The 27,335-nt window shown below is 39.8% G+C and overlaps 1 protein-coding gene across 4 annotated transcripts in view; it reads right to left on the minus strand.

Moving 5' to 3' along the window:
• LOC125012073 (protein unc-13 homolog B-like) overlaps positions 1-27,335 on the minus strand; it is a 143,510-nt gene that overhangs the window by 22,889 nt on the left and 93,286 nt on the right. For 3 of the 4 annotated variants that reach the window (XM_047591695.1, XM_047591692.1, XM_047591694.1), the window contains 14 exons: positions 26,816-26,979; positions 24,850-25,000; positions 14,012-14,080; positions 13,636-13,725; positions 11,944-12,084; positions 10,591-10,838; positions 8,239-8,324; positions 8,056-8,091; positions 7,213-7,254; positions 5,734-5,860; positions 5,450-5,546; positions 3,884-4,027; positions 1,247-1,324; positions 846-923 (listed from right to left, as the gene is read on the minus strand). In XM_047591695.1, the coding sequence (XP_047447651.1) occupies positions 846-923; positions 1,247-1,324; positions 3,884-4,027; positions 5,450-5,546; positions 5,734-5,860; positions 7,213-7,254; positions 8,056-8,091; positions 8,239-8,324; positions 10,591-10,838; positions 11,944-12,084; positions 13,636-13,725; positions 14,012-14,080; positions 24,850-25,000; positions 26,816-26,979 (1,551 nt within the window). The remainder of the gene's footprint in view (positions 1-845; positions 924-1,246; positions 1,325-3,883; positions 4,028-5,449; positions 5,547-5,733; positions 5,861-7,212; positions 7,255-8,055; positions 8,092-8,238; positions 8,325-10,590; positions 10,839-11,943; positions 12,085-13,635; positions 13,726-14,011; positions 14,081-24,849; positions 25,001-26,815; positions 26,980-27,335) is intronic. The other variant, XM_047591693.1, reaches the window with a different exon arrangement.

Here is a 27,335-nt window from a genome sequence, read left to right on the forward strand (position 1 = left end):
CATACGTATCAAATCTTGGTGTTGTTTCGAGAATTTCTGAATAAAGATGAATCCATTGAAAACTCGCATGTAGTTGTAGAAACGCTGTAGTATGTACCCCAGGCCTATATGTGGCGCTGTTTCTGCTACAGAACTAAAAAAAAATGCATGCATACAAACATACTTTTTAGCTCATCGTTGTGACGAAGCTGCAGTACATATTAACCTAGCCACCCAACAAGGGTCAATATGTGATGCAACACTGTCACAAGCCTGTAGTCCACCATTGATGTTGTGGTTGTTGTTGTTATGAGGCACCAGGCGACGATGACATCATCGTGTCCATATCAGGCGTCCACACGAATGAAAAAAGAAACTGCACATAGACTCCATATTTGTCTTTTTCACCCTAGGATCTGGATTCAAGAAGGTGCGGTCGACCTGAACATGCAAAACTTATGTGGCGTCGCCTGAATATCGTATTCGTGTAAATATGGCCTCAGTAAAGTGACCCCTCGCACGACCATCTGATTCAGCTGATCACGTGCTGTACGTTTCATTTTAGTCCTGAATAATGAGCATGATGACGTGCAGTGAATTAAAACATATATTATTTAACAACTGAACCTATTTTACAACTGGTTCAATCATATGACTCACTGTTTAAATGATAATGGAAAGAATAGCCCCTATATTTAGTCACTTCATTCATTTTTTACAGGAACGTCACCTTCCCGTCACCATTTGCAGCCACATTGAAACCAACCCCAGTAGAGGCAGGGCCAGCTGTACACCATGAAACGCGACTCGACAACAGTCACTGACAGACAAACCCAACACTGTGGCTGAATGTGGTGAACGCTGACCTGTTTCGCTCCCATCGACTCAAACATCTTCTCCAAAAGGACTCTCATCTGCTGGATGTTGTTCATCAGCACACAGGGCTACGGGGAATATAGATAACACAGAGATAAGTGGGACAATATATGCAAGTAGACAAGACAATGGGGGGTAAGTGGGAAAAAAAAAACAAGATAAATTACAAGTAAATCAATGGAAAAAGTGCAGCAAAACATAACAAAAGACAGATGAAACAAAGAGAAAACAACACAGACAGAAGTTATTGAGTTACAAAAGAGGCAGCAGAAGCTAAAATATTAATACACCACACAGAGAGCGCACTAGATTTCAACGTCTCTCTCCAAATCAGAGATGAGCCCTGAGGGAAGGGGGTTTGGGAGCAGAGTGGCGACACAGCAGTACTCACTATCTTCTCCTTCTCGCAGTAGGAGGGGAAGCTCTTGGACAGCAGGGCACAGTACTGCAGCAGCACTTTGGTGATCGTCTGTGGAGACAAGATAACAAAACCGATGGGAACTTCTGGTGCAGGGAACTGTGAACACTGTGGGCCACATCTAATACTGCGGGTACAAAAACGTGTGCAAACCTCATTGCCAGTGGGGGAAAAAAAAACGCACAAACCGATTTACTAACAGCTAAGGGTTACAAGTAGTGATGTTCGATACCACTGGTTTACTTTCTGATCCGAGTCTGTGTGTAAATACACCCTAATGTGTCTGGTAAATCTAAATAAAGTAGTGCATTTCAAATCATAGCTTCATAAAGAATACAAGACATCGGAGTTATTCATTTATTTTAAACTAGTACATTGAGGTAGCGGCCTCATTTACTATATAGCCGAGCTAATACAACAACAGAAAAACCAAAAAAAAAAGAAGTAAAATAATAAGACCATTATAATAAATAATTGTTCAACTATAAAAAACTAATAAAAAGAAAAGCTGAATCTTAATTGTGACACTGTGCTTGGTACTTAGTACGTTTGCCTCAGTGAATGTGCAAAAAGGGGCGTTTACACACCATTTTGCATGTGCAGGGCAGAGAAATTGCAAATATATGAATTTAGCACACGCAAAGCAATTTATCGGACCTGAAAGTAATTCTGCTCATAGAAACTGCGTCTATATTTTACATGTCCCGTGCGTAATTGCACACACATCGGAGGAATTCACGCATCTTCATTTTGCAACTAAACGTCACCTGATGAAACCCATTCTTTTTTTCATTCGGTAAATATCCAAACGGAGCAGATGTATTCAGTAAATAATTTGTGTGTTTCATATGAGCTCACCGTGGTCCACAGTGACTATTACGTTGTGTGCGCCTCTTTCATCTGGCAGTGTCAATGTTTGCACGTGCAGTGTCAACGGTGAAGATCAATAGCGCAAAACTGTCATTTGCAGCCGCTGGCGGCTACACAAACAGTCTAGATTGCGCACGTGAATTAGTACACACGATTTAGGATCATAGTGGATCCGACCCTGTGTGTCTCTTGCTAAAACAACTGCAGATTCTTTATTGGAAATATATCCAGCGGTCAGAGGGTTTGTTATGTCCATGTCTAGTCTCAAGTCTTTTCATTTCCTTCTATGAGCAGGTCAAATATTACAGTGGAATTATTGGAATGCAAATTCAATTTAATTTAATTTAATTTAATCCAACGAACAAGAAAGTAAAGGACTTGTAAGGAGACGTTCAGAATAAATCAAACAATATGTTCTTTTTAGCCAAGTAGATTTAAAATGTTGAGGAAAATAAGAAGTAGCTTGTAAGAAATTTAAAAAATGGTCAACAAGGGCCGGAGGAATAAGTCTGATTCTGAACACCTGATGCTTGTTGCGTACAGGGAAGAAACGCATGTGACACAGACACAGATGTTACTAACTGGACCTGTATGTGTCAGATGATGCATTTCAGTAATGTTCAACACAAAGGAAGGAAAAAAAAAGCTTTAAAATGCTGCAAGAAAAGGTTGAATAAACGTGGGAGGAAATGCAGCCAACGTGTTTGTTACATATGCGCAGTGTTAGTCTACAGCAGAAACTCCACAAGGTACTTTTAAATGAATCAGAGTTGATTTATCAGCTGTGTAGGTGACTTATTATTCCTCACAGCGTCTTAGGCTCGCTGTTACAAATTTCCATACTTTCTGCTGAGTCACGCGTTGACTCACGTAGCCTGAAAGCAGCTTTTCTTTAGTATAGTTTCCTTTGGTCGTGCTGCTTCTTCTTTATTGCCTCTCATTTACTGTCATATTCATAAAAAAGAGGAGATATAGCTGGAAAACACAGAGGTTAAGGGATAGAAATAAATAAAGGATGTTACGTTGAAGGGACAGAAATGCTCAATGGTGGAAATCTGGACGTAAAACAAAGTAAATCTGAAGCGGAGGAGGAGATTAACATGAGGAGTGTCAGAAAACGAGAAGAGAGTCAGAGGTTGGGAACAGAGGGAGACGGGCAGCTCGGATGGATGGCTTACATTAGCCATTCTTTACTTAATGAGTCCTGTATCGATCGAGCCATCACACTACACGCGCGCACACACAATTCCTCTGCGGAGAAGGTTTGTTAGATTTAATGGCTGCGCCTAAAAGCAAAAAGGCTAAATTAAATCTGAAGGAAAGATATGACAAAGGTTCGGTTATACACCGCCCCAGAATATGCCCTGTTTGTATATTCTACAAAGAAATACCTGAAACTCATCAGTAAGTATCTCAGCCGTATAAATGGAGAAGTCATGATGGGCACCGATCAGGCATAACATTATGACCACCTTCCTAATGTAAGTCTTTGTAAGTCTCCCTTGTGCCTCCAAAACACTCATCAGAGAATGGACATGGGTCTTCTGAGGACGAATACCACATCCAAAGGTTTCCCAGCAGAACACTGAATTGTGGCAACCTGGTCAATGTTATTTACTTCTCCTGTCTGTGGTCATAATTTTCTGCCTGATCGATGCGTAGACCTATATATTTTCAGACATCCATCGATACAAAGAGCAGATATTTAGTGAACCGTTATGTGCGTATTTGCTATCTGACCTTGGCGAAGCGCCGGTTGTAGTGGGCCACCACGGCCGGGTCGGGGCAGTCCAGTTTCTTGATGATCTCAAAGCTCTGGTTGAGCTGTGTGAAGATGTCCACCACTGAGCTGGAGAACAGAGCGTGCTCAGACGTCTGCTGGAACTGAAAGCAGACGAACAAGAGGACAGTTAGCTAAATACTTCACGTTTCCATGGAAAGCTAAATCAGTTAAATCATTTTGATCAATTTAAAGGAGTCCTCCACTTTGGGTACAATCACAAAGGGTCCCAGCTAAAACCTGTAGGGCTGTCAGGCTAAACATTTGCAGCGATGCAACACACCTTCTTGCAACACATGCCGCGGGAAAAATCTTTCTCATTTGGTGTGTGATGAATCAAAATACATCTGTACAGGCCAAAAAATTAAAAAAACAAACATCCCTTCTTGCGGTCTGTCATGCAGGATTAAAAAAGGTCTTATGACATTTGAATACCAGACTTAACTAGTTTGCCAGTGCCCTTAATGTTTCGAGAACCAGATAAACCTAAAGAGCTGTGTGGCAGCCATGACTACTCCAAGCCTTTTCTGCAAAATAAAGTTTCAAAAAGCTCCCCGAGCAGCAGCAAAGGACAAACTGCCCTGAAGACAAAGTGGCGCTTTGGGAGTCACAGGAGGTCGAGAGACAACACTTGTCCATCAGTCTGTGAATCTGGCACCGTCTGGCCGAAGGAAGAGCTCTGGGACAATGAAGTGAGCCATCCATAAGAGAGCCCACGGAGAAAAGGTCATGAAACTGAAGCAGTCTTTCGCTCTGTTGTGGATGTCAGTATTAATAAAAGCAGTTTATTTTACTGACGCATGCTGCCGTATTGACTATAACGCGATTAACTTTAGACGAATGGTCACGAGTACATTTATATGATACTATGCAAGCGATAATCGCGAGAGAAAATAATTCATCTTTATATTCAGCCATTTGTTCAGTGTTGAAGACATAAAAAAGCTTTTATGCAATTCCTTATCATGAGTTTAAATAATGATTTTATTACACTGATGCAAGATTTGTGAAAAGATGCACCCGTCATAACAGCCTATATCGCAAACATAATGTCTCCTATTTACAAGATCTGCAAATCTGTCAGGAAATAAGGCGTTTTACACTTTAAAGTTAAAGGCTTAAAGGCTAAATAACCTTCTAGTCAAATTCATAAGACGATGCACCGTGGAATTAAATTACTTCAAGGTCTGTTTTGATACAGAGACACACAATGTTTCTGAGAACGTGCAGCAAGAAGTGAGGTTTAAGATGTGGTAGAGCAGCATATTTCACAATCATCCATCATCAACCACATAAATATTTTTCTTTTGTTTTGGTTTTTATGTATAAAAGGTCTATAAATAAAGTTTAATTGGTTGATTGATTGATTGATCACAACAGATAATCATGTTGTTGTTTTTTTAAGATTTCGTCAGCCAAAGAAATACAGAGACATACTGTAGATCCATGGGCATATTGTAAAAACGTGGAAGTGGAAACAAGGCTGTCCCTCTATGTCCCACAGACATAAAACACACTTGACTCACCCCTTCCCTCTTGTCTCTCTCCAGCGCTCCGTGCATGAACTCCATCGACACCTCCTCGTTCTCAGCCAGCCAGGCCAGGACGAACTGGAGAAACCATCTACAAACATAACAGGACACAGAACTCAGTGATCGCTGATAAACAACATAAACGTTCCCACTTAAAACTGTAAATGCAACAAGCAAGTTCTCATCGTAAAGTCAAGGATAAACCAAGAAGAGCTCCCCTTTGTGTTTGGGGGAGGAGGAGATGGAAAAGGAGGGAAATAATGAGAGTTGTGTCTTACGCTGGGTACTCCGGCACAGCGTCTTTGAAGACGGGCAGGTCTTTAACGTACTCGTTGTAAAGCCACTTGACCTTGAAGTGCAGGTTCATGTAGTCGGCCGTCTTACAGAGCTTATGCTTCTCATGCTCTGTAACAAAACACAACAACCGCACACATACCTTTAGATTTACTGAAGAACTGTCACTCCAGTCATGTGTTTGTACTCGTCTATATTATTATGCAAACACAAGTCTGCAGACCAACAAACAGATCACACCCTGATCCTGATCACAGATGTCTCAGACGTTGAGGGGACTTCCAAGCAGAGGACCGACAGTTGTACATTTTCCAAGTTTTAATTAGTTTTCAGGGAAGCATCACACAGGATGTCAATACAAGCGGAGCCACGGGCCAGCAAACAAACAAACTACCTAATTAAATGGCTTTAGCTCTCCCCCTAAATTAATCGTTTTATGAATAGTTTTATGAAGGATGAGAGAGGTGAAAGAAACCCTAGGTCCCTATACAATTATCAATGAGCCTTAATTATCATCATTCAAATGAAAAATACAGTTTAAAAAATAAAGACGTTAATTATAATTCCAATGTCTAACCAAGGGGTGACAAAATTAACTGTGAATCATAAATTATAAATTAAATCTCTACTATCTTGGTCTAATTTCACAATTTTCAATGGACATTAACTATCATCAGCATAATTTTAAAAATAAAATGTCATTATTATTCTAATTTATAACCAAGAGATATTTAAAAGGCTTTAAATAATAACCATAAACAATAAATAATGAAACCTATAGTATCTTCAATTTAGTCAAGCTGGGGGCAGTTTAGGTTTTAGGTTCATTCTGTTCACATGTGAAATGTCCAATATTGTCTCTGTTTTAGCTCAGGTTTTCCTCTTTACTAACTCCTGAGAGATTGTGTTTGGGACTTTTTGATAAAGAGGTAAAAACAGCTTCCTGTTAATGTCCGAAAACTCAGAACGATGAGGCCAGAGAGCTATAACCCATGAGCTGAGGTGTTATTCTCAGCGGATTTGTCCCTACAAGCAACCACTTTCTTTCACACTGATTTCAAACACTTTTTATATAAAAACATAGCAGCCACTTTAAAAACAGCGTCAGAAAGACCAACTTCCTTTTTAAGAAATTAAAAAAAATGTCCTAAAGATCAAAGTCTCCTATTAACAGATAAGTTTCTGGTTATTTATCATACACAAACAGCTGGTGAAGAATATTAACATTAATGTTAAGACCACTTTAAAATGGTTTCTGTAGTAACTGGGTTGAGCTGCAGAAGAGCAAAACTTACATGATTTATTAACAAGCATGTAAACATAAGGACAGAAAAATGGGCGACACTCTATCCTAACGTCACTAAATAGAAATATTGCAAAGAAATAGACTGGAGACAAAAACATGCAAACATGCAACACACACACACACACACACACACACACACACACACACACAGTCTTACCAGCGAAGAAATCAACTCTGCGGATGCGAAATGTGGTGGGAGCTGAGACGGCAACAGGGTCACAACACAGTGAAAATTCAGACAAAATTGCAATTACAGAGAAAAGAACGGCTTTCAAAATAAAACACAGTAAAAAGGGACGTAAGAATAGAAATACTAAGGGAGCCGGAAGGAGGGGAATTGGTCTCATGAAGGATTTGTCAGGAATTCAATTTGGGACACGCTGAGGTTTTCTACACAGAGTTGAGATGAGTTTTGAGAGTTTCTTCAAGTCTAACATGAGACACAGTTGGAGGTTTCAGGTCCATGTACTGAAACTCATTATAAAGATTTGCTCATGTATCTGTACAGTGAGTGCACCGATCAGCCACAACATTAAAACCACTGACAGAAGAAGTGAATAACTCTGAACCATCTTGTGACAATTTAATTTCTGCTGGGAAACTTTTGAACAGACAAACAAATTCACTAGATCCCAAACTCATCAAGTATCTGTGTTGGATGATCCACAGAGGACCCTACCCCCTCAACCCATAGGACCCAAAGACCAACGTCCATTCTCTAACGAGTCAAACTGTTTTGGATGCACAAACGAGATCCACACAATACTAGGAAGGTGGTCATAATGTTATGCCTGATCGGTGCATACTCACAGAGATTCATCAGTTCCCATCATGTTGGAAGCATCATCTGATGCTTGAAGCAACATCATGGTAGCTATATGTGAAGTTACTAAATATAAATAAAAGTAAAGTAGCACCACAGCACTTTCTAAGGGTCCTAGAATATGCTACTGGCTCCTCTGACTATACGCTATCCTCAGCTACATAGTGTTAATCTCACCGTTGTTCCAGCGGTAGTGGTCAATTTTATCCAAAACTGGTGGAAATAAATGGATGAAGGAAGGATGGGGTGAAGAAAAGAAAGCGTGAAAACATGGACGGCAGGAAGCAGCAGCAGGAACAGTCTTTCTCTTTCACGCTTTCACACAGATATGAAGTGAGCACAGACACACGGCAGCCTTACCCTCCAGGGCATACTTCATGTCCTGGGCGAAGAGCATCCACATGACCTCGGCGCTGACTTTACCCACATCGAGTTCCTGGGGAAACCTGGGAGGCAGGAAGAAGAAACCAGAGGGATTCGGTTTACACATACGCTCCAAAAACGTCTACGTCTATAAATTCTTTGCCAGAAGTAGATTATATTACTGCGTCTCAGCGAAGGCACAGGTGTATTAATGATGGCTCAGTTTTTATCTTTTATATTTGACACATATTTAACTCTAGCAAATTATATTATATCTCCCTCATAAACCATTTAATGTGAGCAATGTTTCAAAGATAAGACGAACTAAGTTATATTTCTCAAGAGTTTCTGTTTTTAAAGTGGAAATGAATTCACATTCAGCTCCACTACACTGTAAAACATAGGTCATCAGCAGAGGGCGCTGCAGGGGGGTCGCAAACTATTTGGTTGATTAGACATTTTATATATATATTTTTTTAATCTTCCCCCACAGATTTAAATTTCTTTAAATACACATTAACATGAATCCAACATATTTTAGTAAAGGGATAAACAGAGGCAGAAGACGTTATCTTTCAGTCAACGCTTCACTCATTCAGTGATAAAGGAGCTTTACACAGAGCGTCACACTAGACCCGTCAATCCAAGCTTCCTGTTCACAGTAAGCCCCGCCCCTAACGCTACTGAGCCAATCACAAGGCTGCATATTACATGCAAGTTACACACATGTTTATGGCAGTTGCACTGTTGGCTGTTTGAAATTATAATAGAAAAATAATGATATTATTTGAATAGCTTTAATTTTGAATGCAAAATGATGATAACATATATTTATGAACAGCACGAGGCCAAATTTAATATAGAATATATGTTGAAGACATCTGCTGTAAAACATTACAGCCCTATTAAGTTATGGCAACGTTTTTCTTCTCTGTTTTGAGTTTTTGATACTGAACTCAATTTAATTCAACTCGTGAGTTTCATCTGTGTGGTTAATGTTCATTTAACTCATGTCTGTAATTCTGTAAGTTGAAAAAAAGCGATGGGGAGAAGAGGAGGAGGGGGTGTGATATGATGTGAATATGTGGACAGATCTATTACTATAAAATGGAGATACCTTTAAAACAAGGCTGTAGAAAAGAGGATTAAGCCTCAGCATTACAACTAGGGCGGCATAATTAATCACATTTTAATTGTGATCACGTTTTTCGACGCCACGATTAAATGAACCTGATCACCTGCAATATTTACATTTAAAATGCGAGATCTTTTGCCGCATATCTGGACTGATGACAGCCAGTCATTATGTGGTCAGAAGATGCTGTTGGAGATGAGGAGCACCATGGTGAAAGGCTGGTGTTTCTTGCCAAAACCCTTTAGGCCTAATATTATTGCCTTTTCTGTATAAGCTGTAATTGTTCCCTTTTGAGTTGCACTTTATGATTGCACTCCGTAATTTTCTTTTATATCATTAAGCATTTATTCTTATTTAAAGTTTCATTTTGCACTGTAAACTGTTCACATATTGTTTGTTTAAAAGTAGAGCAATAAAAATACAGATGTTCTCCCTAAACATTATGAATGACCGTGATTAACAATCGTGATTACAATATTTATCAAAACAATCGTGATTATCATTTTGGCCATAATCATGCAGCCCTGAACACAACATCAGCGAAAATACTGGCACCATTTAGAACCGGGTTCCTTCCAGGAATGAATCTCAAATTGGCTGCTTCTGGTGGATCAAATCTATAAACCGACTAAATAAAATAAATGTTAAATTTCTGGAAATATGTGAGTTGAACTTTAATACTTGTAGAAAATCTAAGTAGAAACTAAAACATTAGTGCTCTCAACATAAAATGGCGGTTTATATAAATTTAATTAAATTAAATCTTAACTTGGAAATGTAGGTTGAAATAGTGAGGAACCTCATGAAATCCCGGCGTCCTCATACGGGACATTAAGTTTTAGGCTTTATTGCAGCTTATTCTGCTTCATTCAAACCTGTTGTTCTCCTTAGTGGACACTTTTTTCTGTCATCTAGTGGTAGCAAACGGTCATAGTTAAAACTTATTTATTTATGCTTATTAATATTTCTAGTTTTATATGACCTGCAAATTTAACACATTTTATCAATAGCAACGAGCTACAACCTTGTTAATTAGCAAGTACTCGTTTGAGGACATTGGGACTTCATTGTTCGCAATTTTCTCAGCCATTTACAAGTATTAAAATTAAGAAGGTTTACAATACAATACCAGAAGGTTTTACTGACTTGAAATGTTTTCCAGTACAGAACAAAAAATAAAATGTAAATGCCACAGACCACAACTCCGTACTCACTGGTTAATGATGGACGTGTATGAGTTCTTGTCTTCCTCAATGATCGACACGATCAGCGTTATGAGTTTAGGCCAGAAGTCCAAGTTCTGGATGCTTGGGCCCTGCTCCTCCGGCTGGCTCTCCTTTTTCTCCTCTTCTTCTTCCTCCTCCTCTTCCTCGTCCTCCTCGTCTTCTTCTCCTTCATCATCTTCCGCCTCTCCCTCTGGCTTCTCCTTCTTCTTCTTCCTCTTTTTCTTCTCTGGCTCCGGCTGCAAGAGTAAAAAAAGGAAACAATGGAACGGAAACATTTGCGTGAGAGAAACCAGCACTTTTATGAAATGAGTGACAGCCCAGAGCAAAAACAAAACTCTGCACTGAATAATTTATTAGAATATTACTTCTTTGCTGTAGTTAAATGATTTATTAAAAACGTTGACTCCTTGTTTATATATTAGGAGAATTCCGCCACGCTCCATAAAGCTGAAAAAGGAGACTTTACAGGAGACTTTTGTAATTTATATCAACGCCTCAGACAGTCTTTCTTGGCAACATGAAAAACACTGTGTTCTGGACACAATCCTTTGGTTAATGGGGTTCATTAATGGATCAATTAATCTTGCGTGCACTATATTCAGCGAGATTAATGTGACCAGTTGGAGGAGGTGAAGCAAGAGCTTGGATTTAGATGCTGTTTTGCTCAGTTTGTAATAATCGAAATGTATGAGAGCGATGTGGAAAAACTGCACCGTGGAAGCCCCTCATGCTGTGTGTAAGGACATACTGGCAATGTTTTCTGTTCTTCTTACGAGAGAATTTTTGACTTGTTTTAACTATTTTGTTCCAAAATGAATCCCAATAAGCCATTATAACTTGTTATTTATGGAGAACTACCACAGTCCTAATGATTTGAGATAAACATGGAGAAGAAGTACAGAACTACTTTGTCAAAGTTGGGAGATTTGGTTTAACTGGACAAATGTACTTGATGTAAGTGCAGCTGTACTGGTTTTAAAACATTTTCCTTCATTATGAGATAATAATTCTTAAATATTTCCATTATATCCATATAAATCAACCAGGTTTAATCTAAAAAGTCAAAGTTTGGAGACATCTGCGGGTTCTTTGAGGCTAGATATATGTACTTTTTATATTATTATAAATATTTATATTTACTTCTATTATTTCCCTTGTTTTTGCAATGCAACACCTTGGCTTCTCAGTGATTAAATTTTTGCAAGGCATACAAGATAATAAAAGAATAAAGAAAAAAAAAATAATAATGACAAGTATCAACTTTTTTCGGTGCAGATGTGGGAAAGCCGAATTCTCCCGATAATTGCAGCGCACTGCAGAAGCTCAAAACTCCCAACTCACCGGTTTGACGGCAGGTTGGAACTGGTGGTTGAAGAGCTCCAGACAGTTGTTGAAGATGTACTCATAGGTGGAGTTCAGACAGGCCTTGACACAATCGCGCACCACGTTGGCCGCCCTGGGAGGACTGGGAAGCTCCAAGACCTGCACACGAGCAGACGGTGGAGTGGGAGGACGGGTCAAACGTAACTCGGAACAGAAACACCCACATGATGCTGGGCCTGTTTAATAATCTAGAGCTGCGATAAACAAGACGCCGTGAGCATGAAACTCCACAAAAAAACGACAAATTATCATAACGTGAAACTTACACGTCATTACAAATACATCAGTGCAGACAATATAAAAAGGAGGAAGAGGACACATGTCACGAGGGCGACTGCCTTTATTCCAAATCGCTGCTCCTCTGTCCTTCACTGTGGAATCAATCTCCAAACAGACTTCAAGTCGACACGACTCTCATGCTGAGAGACGTTAGTCAGCGGCTACAATCAATCCTCAAACACTGCTGTTCAACACCGTGTGTGTGTGTTTGCTCTCGAGTCCCTACAAAAGTCTTCGCGAGGACTAACATCAATCAAATTAACTGTTTAGTTAGTGACGTTGGAGTGGAGGCTTCTGGTTGCCTTAAACAAGTGTGCAACTCAAAAGATTTTTTTGCTTGAGCATAATTCATTTATAAGGACACAAATCTTGGACATTTATCCTCCATGGGTCAAGAATAGTATACATTTGAAAGCACAAAGTGGCTGCAGTGTAAGCCTGCAGGGCAGGCATCAATAAAACTGTTTTTACCAGTGACAGGCTCAGATGTTTTTTTTTTGTTTGTTTTTCTTTTTCCGTTAAAGGCCAACAACATTATGGAAAGTATCCCTGCAGAGAAGGTAAAAGAAGTGAGTCTGTCGCTCGAGAAACAAGTCTGGCTTTAAAGTTATTGAGGAGTTGCTGTAGGAAACAAGAAAAGTGTAAATGTGAGCGACAGTGACACTCTTAAGTAGAGGCTAGATGTGCTAAAAAGGGACAACACTTGTGTCCCTACAGGTCGTCGTGTTTGCAGAGGAAATTTGACGGGGGGGTGACTACTGTCAGTCAAGTAGGAGAGGAAATCCTACACCCAGAGAGCTTCTGAATTTCCAAGAGTGGAGACAGTTGCTGCAGACAGAGTGAAGCTAATGGCATGAGCTAAAGTTGTGTTGTTGTTGTTGTGTTGGTATGAGTGCCCCAGACACCATGGCAGGATAACAGCAAAAACAATCAATAAGCCTGAATAGTTAGGATGTAAAGGAATACATTAGATACATTTTGTGGTTTCCAGGTATACTGTTATTTTTTTACATCAATCAGCCACAACATTAAGACCACCTCCCTAATGTTGTGTAGGTCTTTTTGTGTGTCATGGAGTGTCATTGCTATGGGGGTGTGGGTCCCTGGTCTGGTCTAGGTGGATGCTACATGTCTAAGTAACATACACATGAATTATCACAAGATGGTCAATGTTATTTAATTATGTTATTCTTCGTGGTGGTTTTAATGTTTTGGCTGATTACTATTGTCTCAATACAGTTAGATAGAGCCTTCTTTTCCACCATTAACCTGGAACGTCCTTTCTAACAGGAGACTATTATGCAGTATTTCATGTAGCTGATGATCATGATGATTTGCGGTGACGTTTAAGAGCTGATGTTTTGTTTCTACCTTCATCCTGAAGAAAGTGATGCTGGTGAGAAGATCCACTGTGGACTTGAGGTCACTGAGACGAGCCTTGTTGCTGGCTGGGAAGTTGTTCTGCACATGAAAACACACACACAGTACACACAACTTAGTCAATTTCTTGGGAAAGACTGTTCTTTTATTCTTGGAATGTTTTAATGTTCATCATCGATCAAATGTCCGATTCAATCGTCTTTTAATTCAATAAAAAGTAAAGCAAATTAGACGATGATGGTTTATTCTAACTTGTTATTTCTATGTCTCTGCCACGTGTGTTTTTCTGAATGGAGACACACTTGCACGCTGGGACATATTGTCTGTGGTGAATAAAGAGTGACAGCGGCAGGAAGCATCGACTCACTCTGTACATGGAGAGGTCAATACGCAGGGAGTTGTGCAGCTGATCCAGGAGCTTCACAAAACGATCTCTCTGTTGGAAAGAAAGAAAAAAGCAAATGTGTTGCTCCTGTTCTCCTTCTTGTTCAGGCATGATCTGCAGCCTGTGTGTGTCTGAATGTGTGCGAGTGGAGAGGGAAGAGGAATGACGCAGGAATAACGAAATGTTCTTTTTCTGAAACGTGTCAGATTGGAGACACCGTTCTTCCTCGGGTGCCAGGTAACAGGTCAGAGGGCGAGCGATATGTCGACGTTTAATCAGACCGCACATAAGACACACTGCATGAGAACAGGATGTACAAGAAGGAATGTCAGCTACTCTTTCTACCTGATGACGACCGCTTTTATGTTAAGTTTATGATACTGAACTCAATTTAATACGTTTTCTAAACTTGAACTTAAAGTAAACCATTGTAGTGACTTCTTGTGAGTTTTGTCTGTTCATATAAATCATGTCTTTAAGTTTGGAGTTGAAAAAAGTGATGATGATGATGAGAAGGAGGAGGAGGAGGAGGAGCAGGGGGAGGAGGATACGTGATATAGCTTGAATACTGTGAAATAGAGGCTGCCACGATTTTGTTATTTTTTAATTAAAACAGAATTATTATATAAAATTATCATACAGTCGCAACAAGATTCCACAAAAGAGGATTAAGGTTTTTAGAAGTGGTTTCCGAACCAGGAAATGAATCTGAAAGTGGCTGTTTTTGGTGAATTAAATTTTGATTTCCTCCTCTCTGAAGAGCCTATAAAAATAATGTGTTAAAATAAATATTACATTTCTTGCAAGATGTGAGTTGAATCTGTCTGAAGTGTAGATAAACTTAAAACAAACAAAAAAAAACAACCAACACCTTTTTTTTTCTCATTCTGCTACTTCCGTTTTCGGACATTTCCATCTTCACCAGTCCTCACAGTGACACAGTTGCACCATGTGTGCTTAGAAGCGTTACAATGAAAATCGTTCGGTCTGAAACATTGTCTAGTGGCGCCATGTAATCATATTAAAAATTCATATTGTAACAGGAAAAAATTCTCAGTATGTACGGCCCAGCCCTGGTCGCACCTGTATCTTCTGCAGCTGTTTAAGAAGCTGCCCCTGTAAGTAAACTAATGTTCATTCTGGGTCATAATGAGCCGAGTATTGCCACATCAATCTGGACTGAAACCTCATTAATGTGAGCTGCATACAAAAGCTGTTGGCTGGGAGTAAACCTGAGCTCAGTGTTAAATACACCGGGACACATGGACGGGACCAAAGCAGCCTGTGATCACCGGCCAACCCGCTCCACCGACTGAGCCGAGGCCAGGAGCGGAATCCCCAATGCTTGTTTTCATCCCACTTTCCCCACAACTTCCCACTGTTTTTACCTGCACACGCTTTGGCAGCACATATGCATTGACATGGCGTGGCAATAAAGCAACTAAAACTGAGAGAGAAAGAGATTCCTCTGCAGGAGTGGGAGTCACGACGCGCCTGACAAACCGAGGAGAGTTTATCGAATGGAGACAAAACGAGGAGGCAGGAGAAAGACGAGAAAGACAAACCTCACCGGCAAATCCTAGTTAAGTCACAAAGAAATGGAGTAAATAATAAAAAGCATTTCGGTTGTGTATCACTTCTAGTTTATGGTTGTGTTTGTGTTGTTATACCGTAAAGGATTTTTATCTTTCAGTATCAATTATTGCCAAAGGAAAATCATAGCTGGCATTAAATAAAAATACAGCTAAATACAGCCAAAGTCTAATCAAACCCTGAGGGAGACTTTCAGCTTTTGTTTGTGACTATCTGCGCGTCCCGTTGTGGCAGCAACAATACAAACAGTGATTATGTTTGAGAAAAGCAGAGACGGAGAGCGCAGCGTAGCTTTGTGAGTCACAGACGTTAAAGAAATGAAGGAGGAGGAGGAGGAGGAGGAGGAGGAGGAGGGAGATCCACTTTCACAAACACGTTCAGAAGCTGAACTCTAACCACAAAACATAATGTTTATATTATTCTACATTTACAACAAGTATTAATCCGACTAACAACACAGCGACTGTCGTCCCATGAATAGTAAAAACCAAGATATGCTTTCCTGCTGTTGCCGTTGCCCAGGAATTCTTATTTGAGGTATTTTTCTTTTTTTACTGGGACATTTCTTTCCCCAAATCTTTCTTCTGCAACATCAATAAAGTAAAACACTCAAGAGACCAAATACCGATCCAGTAAGACTGATGTCCCCTGAGTGTCTGTCAGGTCAGGACTCAGAAGTCCTTCTACACACGAAGGACAAGAGACACATTTAACCAGCGAAGAGAAGATGGACACTCACTTGCCACTTTATTAGGTACACCTGTTAAGTTGCTTGTTAAAACAAGTGGCTAATCAGCCAATCAAATGACTGCAATCCAATGCATTAATTCATGTAGAGGTGATCAAGACAACTTGCTGGAGTTCAAACCGAGCATCAGAATGACTTTGAACGTAGTATGATTGTTGGTACCAAACAAGCTGGTCTAAGTCTTTCAGAAACTGCTGATCTACTGGGATTTTCACGCACAACCATCTCTAGAGTTTACAGAGAATGGTCCGAAAAAGTGACCAGTGACCGAGAAATCTATCTTTGCCCTGAGTTTTGTTTGTTTCCTACCTGATTAAAGGAACCCCACATCTGTTCTGTTCCTCTCTGTCCTACAATGAAGAGTCTAATAAAAACCAAACATTTAAATAAGTATTAAGGAGTAGGATGCTCATCAGGTACGAATATGAGCAGGTGCTCAATTCCTTTTAGGTATCGACTGAAACAACCCAGTACTGAGTACAATCGACTGCACCTGTCAAATCACTTTGGTCGGTTCTTTTTGTACCCAGATCTAGAAGAAAATGACCATTTCTATGGTTTTGCTTGCAGCCAATTTTCTAACTTCTAACTAGCTACTAGGCTAACCTTCACCTAATTATCAACTATCAACGATTCTCCACGTTTGATGAGGTGCTTCATCATGTTACAGAATATTGGTTTATGGTTGTGATAATGAAAATTACACAGCCCAAAATAATAGTTTGTTGCACAGGTTTGAACAGTTATTCAATAACATTTTCGAGAATTTGAATACTTTTAAGATGTATTTGTGTAAAAATCTTTTGAATGGGGAGGAGTGGCGACAAAAACAACTGATTAGTTTCCATTCGCATGATTAATATTGAATGAAGTAAAAAAAAAAAAAAAAGAAAAAAAAAAAGAATCGAATGAAATTCTCAATTGGTACCGGTATCGTTTTTAAGAGTACTGATATCAGTGCTGTTATCGGTACTGGTATCAAAATTTTTTTAAATGAAGCCCTGGATATGAATGAGTACGAATACGACCTGAATTACACAGTGGGTACATGTAGAAGTATGTTTTCTAATGTTTTCTTTTATTTTCTTTACTGCTCTGTATTTCTACTATGTAGGCGGTGACATAGATTGATAGAGGGGAAAGTGTAATCAGCTAAGCTTCAGCCTATACTTGTTTAATTTGTGTTTAAAACTGTTTTTTTTTTTAATCTTTTGAGGATTTGTATCTATTGAGAGTTCCTCTTGCTGACTTCCTTGAGTCTCTGGTGTGTGTCTACACTCTCATCTACACACCTGTGGTTCTCCAGCTCATCACTGCTCACCTCCCGCTGTGGTGCCCACGGTCCAGACTGATCCTGGTGTAAAGTGTTTGTTTCTCTCTAATTTTGTTTTTCCCAGTGCCCAAGATTTGCCTGGAGTGCCACACTAACAGCTCCACAGTCTCCCACACTTTCAGCTCCTCACCTGGTCTCCAGCCTCAGCTCCTGTGTTTGTCTCGTCGTTATTTGGAGCCGTTGAGAGACGCTTAATAGAATTAAAAGAAGGAAAAAAAATGCCAGCCCTCCCTTTTAATCCCATTTAACCTCAGTCAAATCAAGTCTGAACCACTACTGATGGTCTAAAACACACACAAAAAACAACACTAGACAGAGACGTTAGCCCAGATTTCAACATTATCACATCGTCCCACTGTCCTTCCCTGAAGCAAATCTGTTTTTCGTCCTCTACCACCAGCTCATCCTCTGTAATAATTCTAATGAACTGTACTTCATGTGATCATAAAACACTTGACATATGTTCCAGTTTATTCTGGGGGATAAATCTTCAGTTTAATTGACTTTCAAATAACCTAATTAGTGAGTTGAACTTGAAACCTGACAGTTAAAGTTATTAGAAGAACAAGAGAAAGTAAAAGGGTGATAGTTTTGACTTCTTTTAGGATTTTTTATACTTGAAATCACCTATTACTGTTAAATGAACCGACAGTGTTTTTGTACTATAACATTATTTTTAATGTTTTTAACAACTTCTGTCTTTAAAACTTTGTTTGACCTGACCAGTAGATGGCAAATCTATTTTTTGTGCGTGTTTCAGTTAGAAATGACAAGTTATTCTGAACAAATCACAGCTGTTTAAATAAATCTCTTCACGTCGTCCTGACATCACCAGACCGGTTTCAACACCGAAGCTTCTGTGGAGCAGCTGCAGAATCACCCCAGGCCAATAAAAAGCACCTTAAAGAAGTTGCTGCAGGCTGTGACATTAAATTATCTCCGGGGCTAACGGTGTGTATTGCTCTGGTCCTGGAAGAAGTGTTACCTAAAGCGGGCGACACATCAATGAGTCAAAGAACCAAATAGCAGTTTGTAATAAGCGGTGGGAGTGAGACGAGGTCTCCTTTAACCCTTTCACACCCTGGAGGCTCCTGAACCAAACTGTATCAGTCATGGAAACAATCCAGCCATTGATCCAGTTGCCCAGCACAACTACTAATAAAATACAAGAATCATTGTCTGCACTTATTGACTTATTGTTGTAATTCTTGGCCACGTCGCTCCCACGACGTCACCATCTCTCTTCCTCCTCTCCCCTTTTACACACATCTCAACTAAATGCCTAACCCTAACCCTAACTCTAACTCTAACTCTAACCCTAACCCTAACCCTAACTCTAACTCTAACTCTAACCCTAACCCTAACTCTAACTCTAACTACAACCTAATTGTAACTTTTACCCTAAAACTTTTTAGTGAGTTTTAACCTACAAAACAGCCAAAAAGTGAGGACCGGCTAAAATGTCCTCAATGTGATGGTATAAAACTTATACTGGTTCTCAGAAAGATAGCTGTACAAGTACACACACACACACACACACACACACACACACACTAGCAATTAGTAACTAATTTTTAGAATTAATAATTGAATTCTAATAGTTTTTATTGTAAGTAATGTTACTGTCAGGTAACTGCTTGTAATGAATCCTGTTATAATTTAATCTGACATTGTGGTGTTTGTTGTGATTATAAACTGTGACATGTGCTGGATTCATGTCAGTCGGCACTTGAACGCACACTTCAAACTCTTTTTGAGACTGTATCTTTATTATGCAACTTGACTCTTGGTCCCTGGCGACAGGGTGGTGCCCCGAGGTTTACTGCTTGTAGTAACTATTCATAGATATTAACGATTACTTCCCTTAATCATTAATATTAATTACCACAAACCAAATTGTGGCCCCTACTGGAGCCCAACATAATCATCTCTATAATTTAGGTGAAAGTTTTTTTCAAATTTCACTCCGGCCTTTGACTGAAGACGGACATAAGGACAGGTCACAGTTTGGTCTAAGGGTTTCAGAACTGGAGGTTGTGAAATAGCCACATGTAGCCATGAAGGATGCATTATGGACTTTAAATATAAGAAGCAACCTCAGCCCATATTTTATTTCAAAGGTATATTTAAACCTAAATCGTTATCATTTCTAACACGTTTTTGTTGTGTAACTATCAAATAATTCCTGAAAGAGAGAAAAGACAGAAAACTTGAAATGACTTTACAGACTCTTGTTGTCAGTCTTTCTATCTGCTGGTTCCACGGCTTCATACAAGCTGTGATCAGAGCAGCGAATAAATCGAATACGTGCATCAATACGCTGGAAGAAGCGGATGAAATCTTTAAACTATTTCATAAACTGCCATGTTGTCAAAAATAACAGTCATTATTTAAGGCCTCATGTAAGTATCGGATCCATTTTCTCCACAATAAGCAGAGGATAGAAATGATGTTCAGAAATAAATATCACTTCTTTTCAAGAGAACAATGACAACGTGGGACCCGTAGGATTAAGAGTTAAGTTCTTTACAGCTGAATTCCAGTAAAAAACAATAAAAAATAAAGCTCCTCCTCTGTCACTCAGGAGTAATAAGCAATAATAAGTAGACACTCAGATAAAAGTGCCACTTCTAATGAGCAAATCTATCTTTTACCATCATCCTGACCTGTGTGAACCTGACTTCGCTGCAGCCCAGAACTTTCAGATATTTCAGATAAAAGTATTCAAAAGAAATATTCAGAGCAGCTACATCTGTACTGCATGTACCTGCCAACGAGGGAGATCTCATAAGTTACTGAGGGCTCTCTGCATGTGTTCAGTAATCTGTGAAAGTAATTTATGGAATAAACAACTAAAGAGAACAATCCAGTGAACAGCGTTTACATCAGCTGGCAGAGCGGGCAGAGGACAGGGAGCTAGAAACCAGAGCCAGGAACGAACAGGAAGCTCAGACGGATGTTAAGTTTCACGAGTTTAAAATGAAAAAATAACACCTTATTGCCATGGAAACAAGGACATTGAAGTCTGGTTGGCTCAGGATTTGAACAAAAAAGAAACAACAACAACCACAGAAAAAAAAACACAATAAAGACCCAGAAAAAGAGGCAAAGGGAAATTATTATTTGAGGTCTGAGGAGGAGCACAGCAAACAGTAAAAAAGACGTAAATCTGGTTTAGAAGATGTTTTAAAAAAAAAAGTAATAATAATCTGCCTGAATACAAAATAAGAAATCACAAACAAATTAGTTGAAATTGTTACAAAACACCGCAGATTAAGAGACAGCCCTGACTTCAACATAAAAACACACAGAACTGAAATGTTATCACAGTTCTGTGGATTTAAAGAACCTTAATCAACCTCGTAGAACAACTAAATACAAATCATGCTGATGGCAAATATCACAATTTGAAGGATGTGAAGTTGAGCTGAGGGGGCTTATTAGATATAAAACAAGGCGCGCCCTCGGCTTAGAAGGCGTGGACGTGCCTTGACCTGATGACTCTATTGTGTTGATAGGCGTGGATGTTTTCTAAAGGTGGTTCTAGTCTTGCTTAGTGCCTTGTGTGAACCACTTCTTCTGTTCTTTTATTGAAAAATTGCAATTAAAATCTTTGCAAATTCAGGCCTGATTACACGCACAGACAGGCCCCATTAACCTGCCTTAACCTCCTGAGACCCTGCGTCCTCAAATGGGGGACATCAGGTTTTAGGTTTGTGTCTGCTTCATTTAGACCTGTTGTCCTCATAAGTGGACGTTTCAGTCTGCCATCTAGTGGTAGCAAAGCGTCAATGCAGGAGTCGGTGTAACAGCGGGAGTTTCAGCGGATTCGTTCTGCGGCGGATAACAAGACAAAAGTGAACACAGTGCAAAACCTCATGAGATTTTATGGTTGTAACTTGTTCGTTTATGCATTTATGCTCAGTAACGTCTCTAGTTTGACACGACACGAACATTTAACAAATTCTGTCAGTAGTAACAAGCTAAGATGTCACTAATTATCGCTGCAAATCTGATTTTGCACAGCAGTGTTCAGGTACTGAAATATATAGTTTTATATTTAGGTTTTTATACTTCTTAGCTCCAACTAATCCCAAATATCTTGGAGAAATTAAAATGCACAGCAAACAATAGCTCAGGTGGCTCCTCCAGCAAACCCTTCATATTTTATTATTTTTTTTTAAATAACACAGAACACAGAAGCCATGTTCTGTTTCTCCCCAGTCCTCCTCTTCGGTGCTGAGCCAGTCCTCAATCAGCGTTCCAGTTTTCAGCCGGTCTGCTCAACCTGCCTGGAGCCAACTACCTGCCTGCCCACTCACTACCGTCGCACCAGCTCCAGTCTTCAACCTACGAACTCGACGCATCTCTTCCAATCTCAATCTCTCTGCTGTGTGCAACAAAAGAAAAACATCCTCCAGAGTCCAGCAGTGTGTGTCTGCACTTGGGTAGTTTGTTTTTTTACCTGGACACTCATGGTTTTATCTCAACCCAAAAATATTAAAAAATAAAAGTCAGATTAGTCTTGAGAAACTAATTCTAAAAGACAAATCGCATGAGTCATATTTTATATTTCAAGCATTATGTTTCTATCAATTGTATTTGTACTGACAACAATAATGAAGTTCTTGGTCGGTGCCGCATCAGAAATAATTGGGTTAGTGTTTCTGTCTCAGATAATAATACGTACAGGTTCTTCAGTTATTGCCTCTGAACTGGAAGCCAGTGTAACTTATGAATTAGTGGCTACTTCACTTTAGTACTGAGGTTTGTACCAATATACACCGATCAGGCATAACATTATGACCACCTTCCTAATATTGTGTTGGTCTCTCTTGTGCCTCCATAACAGCTGTGACTCACCAGAGAATGGACATTGACATTCTGAGGGTCTCCTGTCAGTGGTCATAATGTTGTGGCTGATTGGTGTATTTTATGGCAACATGCAGGATATGTACTTGTATCTCAAGTAGCTCAGTTTATCTTCTGTAGCATTTTCATTCATTAGCCTTAATGTCTTTTTTTTGAATAATTCTGAACTGAGTGTTGTATTATTTGTAGCAGACACATTAATTTGTTTATTACAATCCAGTTCATTTAAGAGCATTTCAATATTTCATGCTGAATCATGCGTTCGGTCCATCAAGTCATCTGAGTGTCACTGATGCTCTCGATCATCAAACAACGACATTAATGAAACCGCTTTTGTCAGACAGTTCCAGAGAAAATGAGTCAGCTCCGAGAAATTGAATGGGATAAACTTATCAGCCAATCCAGCAGGGTTTGCTACCAAGAAATAGACCTACGCTGCCGTCTAGCCCGGAGCGAGCCTGTCTGCACCCCCTCCACCTCTCTGCCTGCAGCCATTTGTATCAATATAGTCTCAGTGCAGCCAGTAGGAGGACTGAAATTGGCACGATTGGCAAAGATCCCAGGAGCCATGAAGCTCGGCCTCTGGCTGTCATTTTCTCTCACCCCGAATTTAGGCCACAGCCAAAGTTCATTCCCAGAGGTTACACAGTAATAAGACATTATCACTAATGCAGCATAAAGGAAAACCTGCTGGGCCTATGTGGGTCGATCTCATGGTTCTGACATTAGGACTGTTTTGTTGATTTTAACTTCATTTTAAAAGTTAAATTCCACCTGAAACTTGTGGAGCTTGTCTGTCATGATGTTATGTTTGGTTTCCTGTCTTATTTTTTAACACTTAATGTGTCTGTCTGTCTGTCTGTCTGTCTGTCTATCTATCTATCTATCTATCTATCTATCTAGTATTCAGAAAGGCACAAATAACGTGTTTTTTACAAATACTAATTTCCAACAAATAGTTTTTAAATTACTTGTATTCGAGAACAAGACAAACATCCTATCAAAAAGCTGCCTTTCCTCATGTGACCACAGTTACATTCAGGAGTCAGAGTGAAAAGTCTCAACTCCGTACAAGAGGAGGCTCCGTTTGGACGAAACACGACTTAACTGCATCACTAGTTTTGTCGAATAGATTTCGATTTTTTTTTATCTTAACTGGGTTTTGGAGGCAGCAAATAACTTTTGAAAGCTGAGTTTAACCTGGAGATTATTCCGTTATGTTTCATTAGTATTGACACGTCTGCAGTCAGGTTCTCTCATGTTAGCATTCGGTAATTCAGACCATTGTCTACTGGTAAATGGTAAATGGGCTTGTTTTAATATAGTGCTTTTCTACCTGTTGGTACTCAAAGATCTTTACAGTCACAGAGTTTCAGAGATTCAATTCAGCCTAGATCACCTCTATTAGCTGCATTTAATGTAAGACATCAACCAATATTACATATACATCTATAATTATTATAATGGCTAATTAAAGAATATTTATTTATTTAACACTTACACATTCTAAATTAGAACTGTCACTCAAAAAAAAAATGATATTTACACCTATTTTGAGTTTTATTCAAATATAAATACTGGATAGTTTGCACACACCATGTTTGCATTGGAATTCCTTGTTTCTCTTTTTTTGGACTCGTGTTTTTAACCTTCTCACCTCCGCGTTGCCTTTTGTTGCACATTTTTTCTGAAGTCATCATTAACGTTACTTTGACCTGCTCATCCTGCCTCTCTGGACTGTGGCTGTGTCATTATCTTCACTAAAAGCTTCTTTTGCACGAAGCTCTAATCGTACAAATGACAAAAAGCTAAAGTTTACAAAAGGAAACTCGTTCCCAAATAAAGTGCGGCTGCCAGCTGAATCTCAGCAAGCACATCATCCATTTTCAACTCTGCAATTATCCGGGACCACAAATGGCATCATATCTCAAGTTTAATTAGAATATCAGTGGATTGTCTGCATGATTGATGAAGAATACAGCAGATAGAGAGACAAAAAAAAGAAGAAGAAGTAATGCCCTTTAACCCTTAAATGAGTGCAACTTTCATCATTAGCTATTCAGCCTGGTTATAAGACACCTGCAACTTAAATATTCAGTTTGAATAAAGTATTTTTAATGTCAAAATACAGAGTTGAAATCAGTTACCAACACAATTTCTGCTGCAGTTTCAACACTTTACATTCTGCAACTGGTTGGCAAATTGATTCACTGTCTCGCTTAGAAAACATGTCTGTATTTGTGTTGGTTTTAATGTGACGTGCGGGTCACTTACCCCAAAGTTGGAAGCTGCAAATCTGGCTGGAGCAGAGACGTTGGTGGAGGCGGTGGGGTGGGCGTAAAAGGCATTGATGTTGGCTAGCAGGGTGCTCATCACGGCAGGCACCCCTGACAGCATGTACTTAGAGGACAGGCAAGAGAAATGACTGGGGGGGGGGGGGGGGGGGGGGGGGGGGGCAAAAGAGTATGAAAGGAAGTGGATATGGAAAGGGTGGATTTGTAAAAGAAGGGAGGACAGAGGAAAGAGGATCGGGAAGGAAGGAATAAATTACAGAAGAGGTGGAGGCAGGAGCGGATGGAGGGTGGGAGGAAAGAGAGGCGTAATGGAAGGTAAGAGAGAGATGACAGGCAGACAGGTGGGAGGGAGACCAACGAGAATGAATTAAAACATGATTAAATAAAAGCGGTAAATCACTTGTGTACAGCTGTAGCCACTTTCCCTGTCCAGAGTCAATAATGCTAATATTATTATACAGCATGAAACAACTCATTTGCCGTGTGTGAGTTTTATACGATACATCAATGGATTTCTCTGCAGAGGAATGTAAATTTAATTCATTAGTTTTATTACAACTGAACTGGTAATTGTAGATGTATATTGTGATTGTGAGCAGGCAGAAGTAAAAGTGAAATAAAAGACGGGCTGAATGCAGCACGGGAAACAAATCAGGCGCCTAAAGAGATGAAGCGTGTTCAAGTAGATCATTCAGTCCTCAAAGTAAATATATTTTTATAATATCAACATGTCAAACTGCAATTAATACTCAAAATGAACATGTCACCCCAAAACTGCAGCTAATAGTTTAGATCATAGGTCTTCAATAGAAGGTCTGCACGATCGCAAAATCTTTGGTTGATTTGCCATTTTTCTTATATATATTTGCTGCTGAGCCAATCACAAGGCTGCATATTACATGCTGACTCTATCAGGTTCCCCGTAATTGGCCGAGAGCTTATTCAGTCCCCAGGTGAAACCGGTGCATGTATGATATATATACAGGTATGTTTATGTTTATGGCAGTTGCACGGCCACCCTACTGTTGCACATGTTTGATGCAAAATGATAATAATAATACAGGTCGGGGGTCCCTACTTAATCTCTCCATCAGTTAATAATCCTTGGCCTGAAAGCGTTCAGTACACGACACGACTGCTGGACTAAGTGTGTAAATATAGTGGGGAAAAAAGTTAAAAACTACACGCGCAAGGTTGTCTAAAATGTCGTATTCCCCAACCGATTTCATAGTTCAACATTGTGTGTTAAACTTCCTGGACTACAGCAGAACACAATGTAACATTTCTGAGTCCAAACTGGTACATTAATCAACACAAATGACTGATTTGAGAGGACACCTGACAAGCTCCATTTAAAAAAAAAAATGGGGAAAACACATGAATCTTGCCAAAAGTGAAGGAGCCAAAATGTAGCTTTCTATAGTGGCTGCAGCGTTTCTACGTGTTTCAATCACCATTTCCATTTGGCTGTGTCACTGAAAGGCTCAAACCCCAAATCATTTCCAGTGGGAGCAGCCTGCTCACAACTTAGATCCACTCAGCGCTTCCCTTCCCAGTACGATTACGTTACGTAACTGTGCTTCTTTCCAGAACACACAAAAACAAACACACTCAGCAGCTTTAAGTTTCATTTCTGACATTATTAATGTAATTAAAGCAGCGTGTTCGTGTGTGTTTGACTCCTCGCTGAGTCCTTCCCTCTACCTGCCCACAAAGATCCAATCAAACCGCAGAAATCTCCGAGGTGACGGGTCATCATTTCTCATTAGACGAGCTAAGCTAATTTGCACGCTGTTTATAGTTCATGGCATCTTCTCATCACATCACACTCATTTCAAGCATTTCCTGATTTGATTCACCCACAAACACACGATCCAGCTCACACAGCGTGGCCTGTCGGGTGAGCTGTGTATTAACGCGGGTGGGGGTGGGGTGGGGGGGCTTACGTCATGGCCTGGTAGATGGACTCGATGCCGTAGCGCATAGCAAACTCGTCCACGATGTCCTGCTGCACTTCATCGTAGTAAACCTTCCACGCGTCGTCTCCCTGAGCCATCGGGATCTTCACGACGCCGCCTCCCTCTATGTCCGTCGAGTAGTGAAACATGTTCTGGAGGGATTGAACGAGAAAACATCACTCAGAGCTGACTTTAAAATCCAACACGTCAGTGAAATTATAGACTCTGCCTTAAAGGTTGTCAGAAAACTCTTTGAGAATACTCAATTTGAGGAAAAAAACATCTATTTTAATGTCAATGATACTCTGATCAGGCATAACATTATGACCTAATATTGTGTAGGTCTCTTCTTGTGCCTCAGTCACAGTTGTGACTCTGTAAACAGGATGTTATTAGTGGGGGCCTTTGAGGGGAGGGGCCCCTGTTGTTGTTGTTTTTTTTTTAGTTTTTCCTAAAGCGTTTTTCTCTGCATCCTGCTTTGTGTAATTTTCTGTGTTTCCATTTCTCC

The sequence above is a fragment of the Mugil cephalus genome, chromosome 8, assembly GCF_022458985.1.
Source record: "Mugil cephalus isolate CIBA_MC_2020 chromosome 8, CIBA_Mcephalus_1.1, whole genome shotgun sequence".
In the NCBI taxonomy this organism is placed as follows: domain Eukaryota; kingdom Metazoa; phylum Chordata; class Actinopteri; order Mugiliformes; family Mugilidae; genus Mugil; species Mugil cephalus.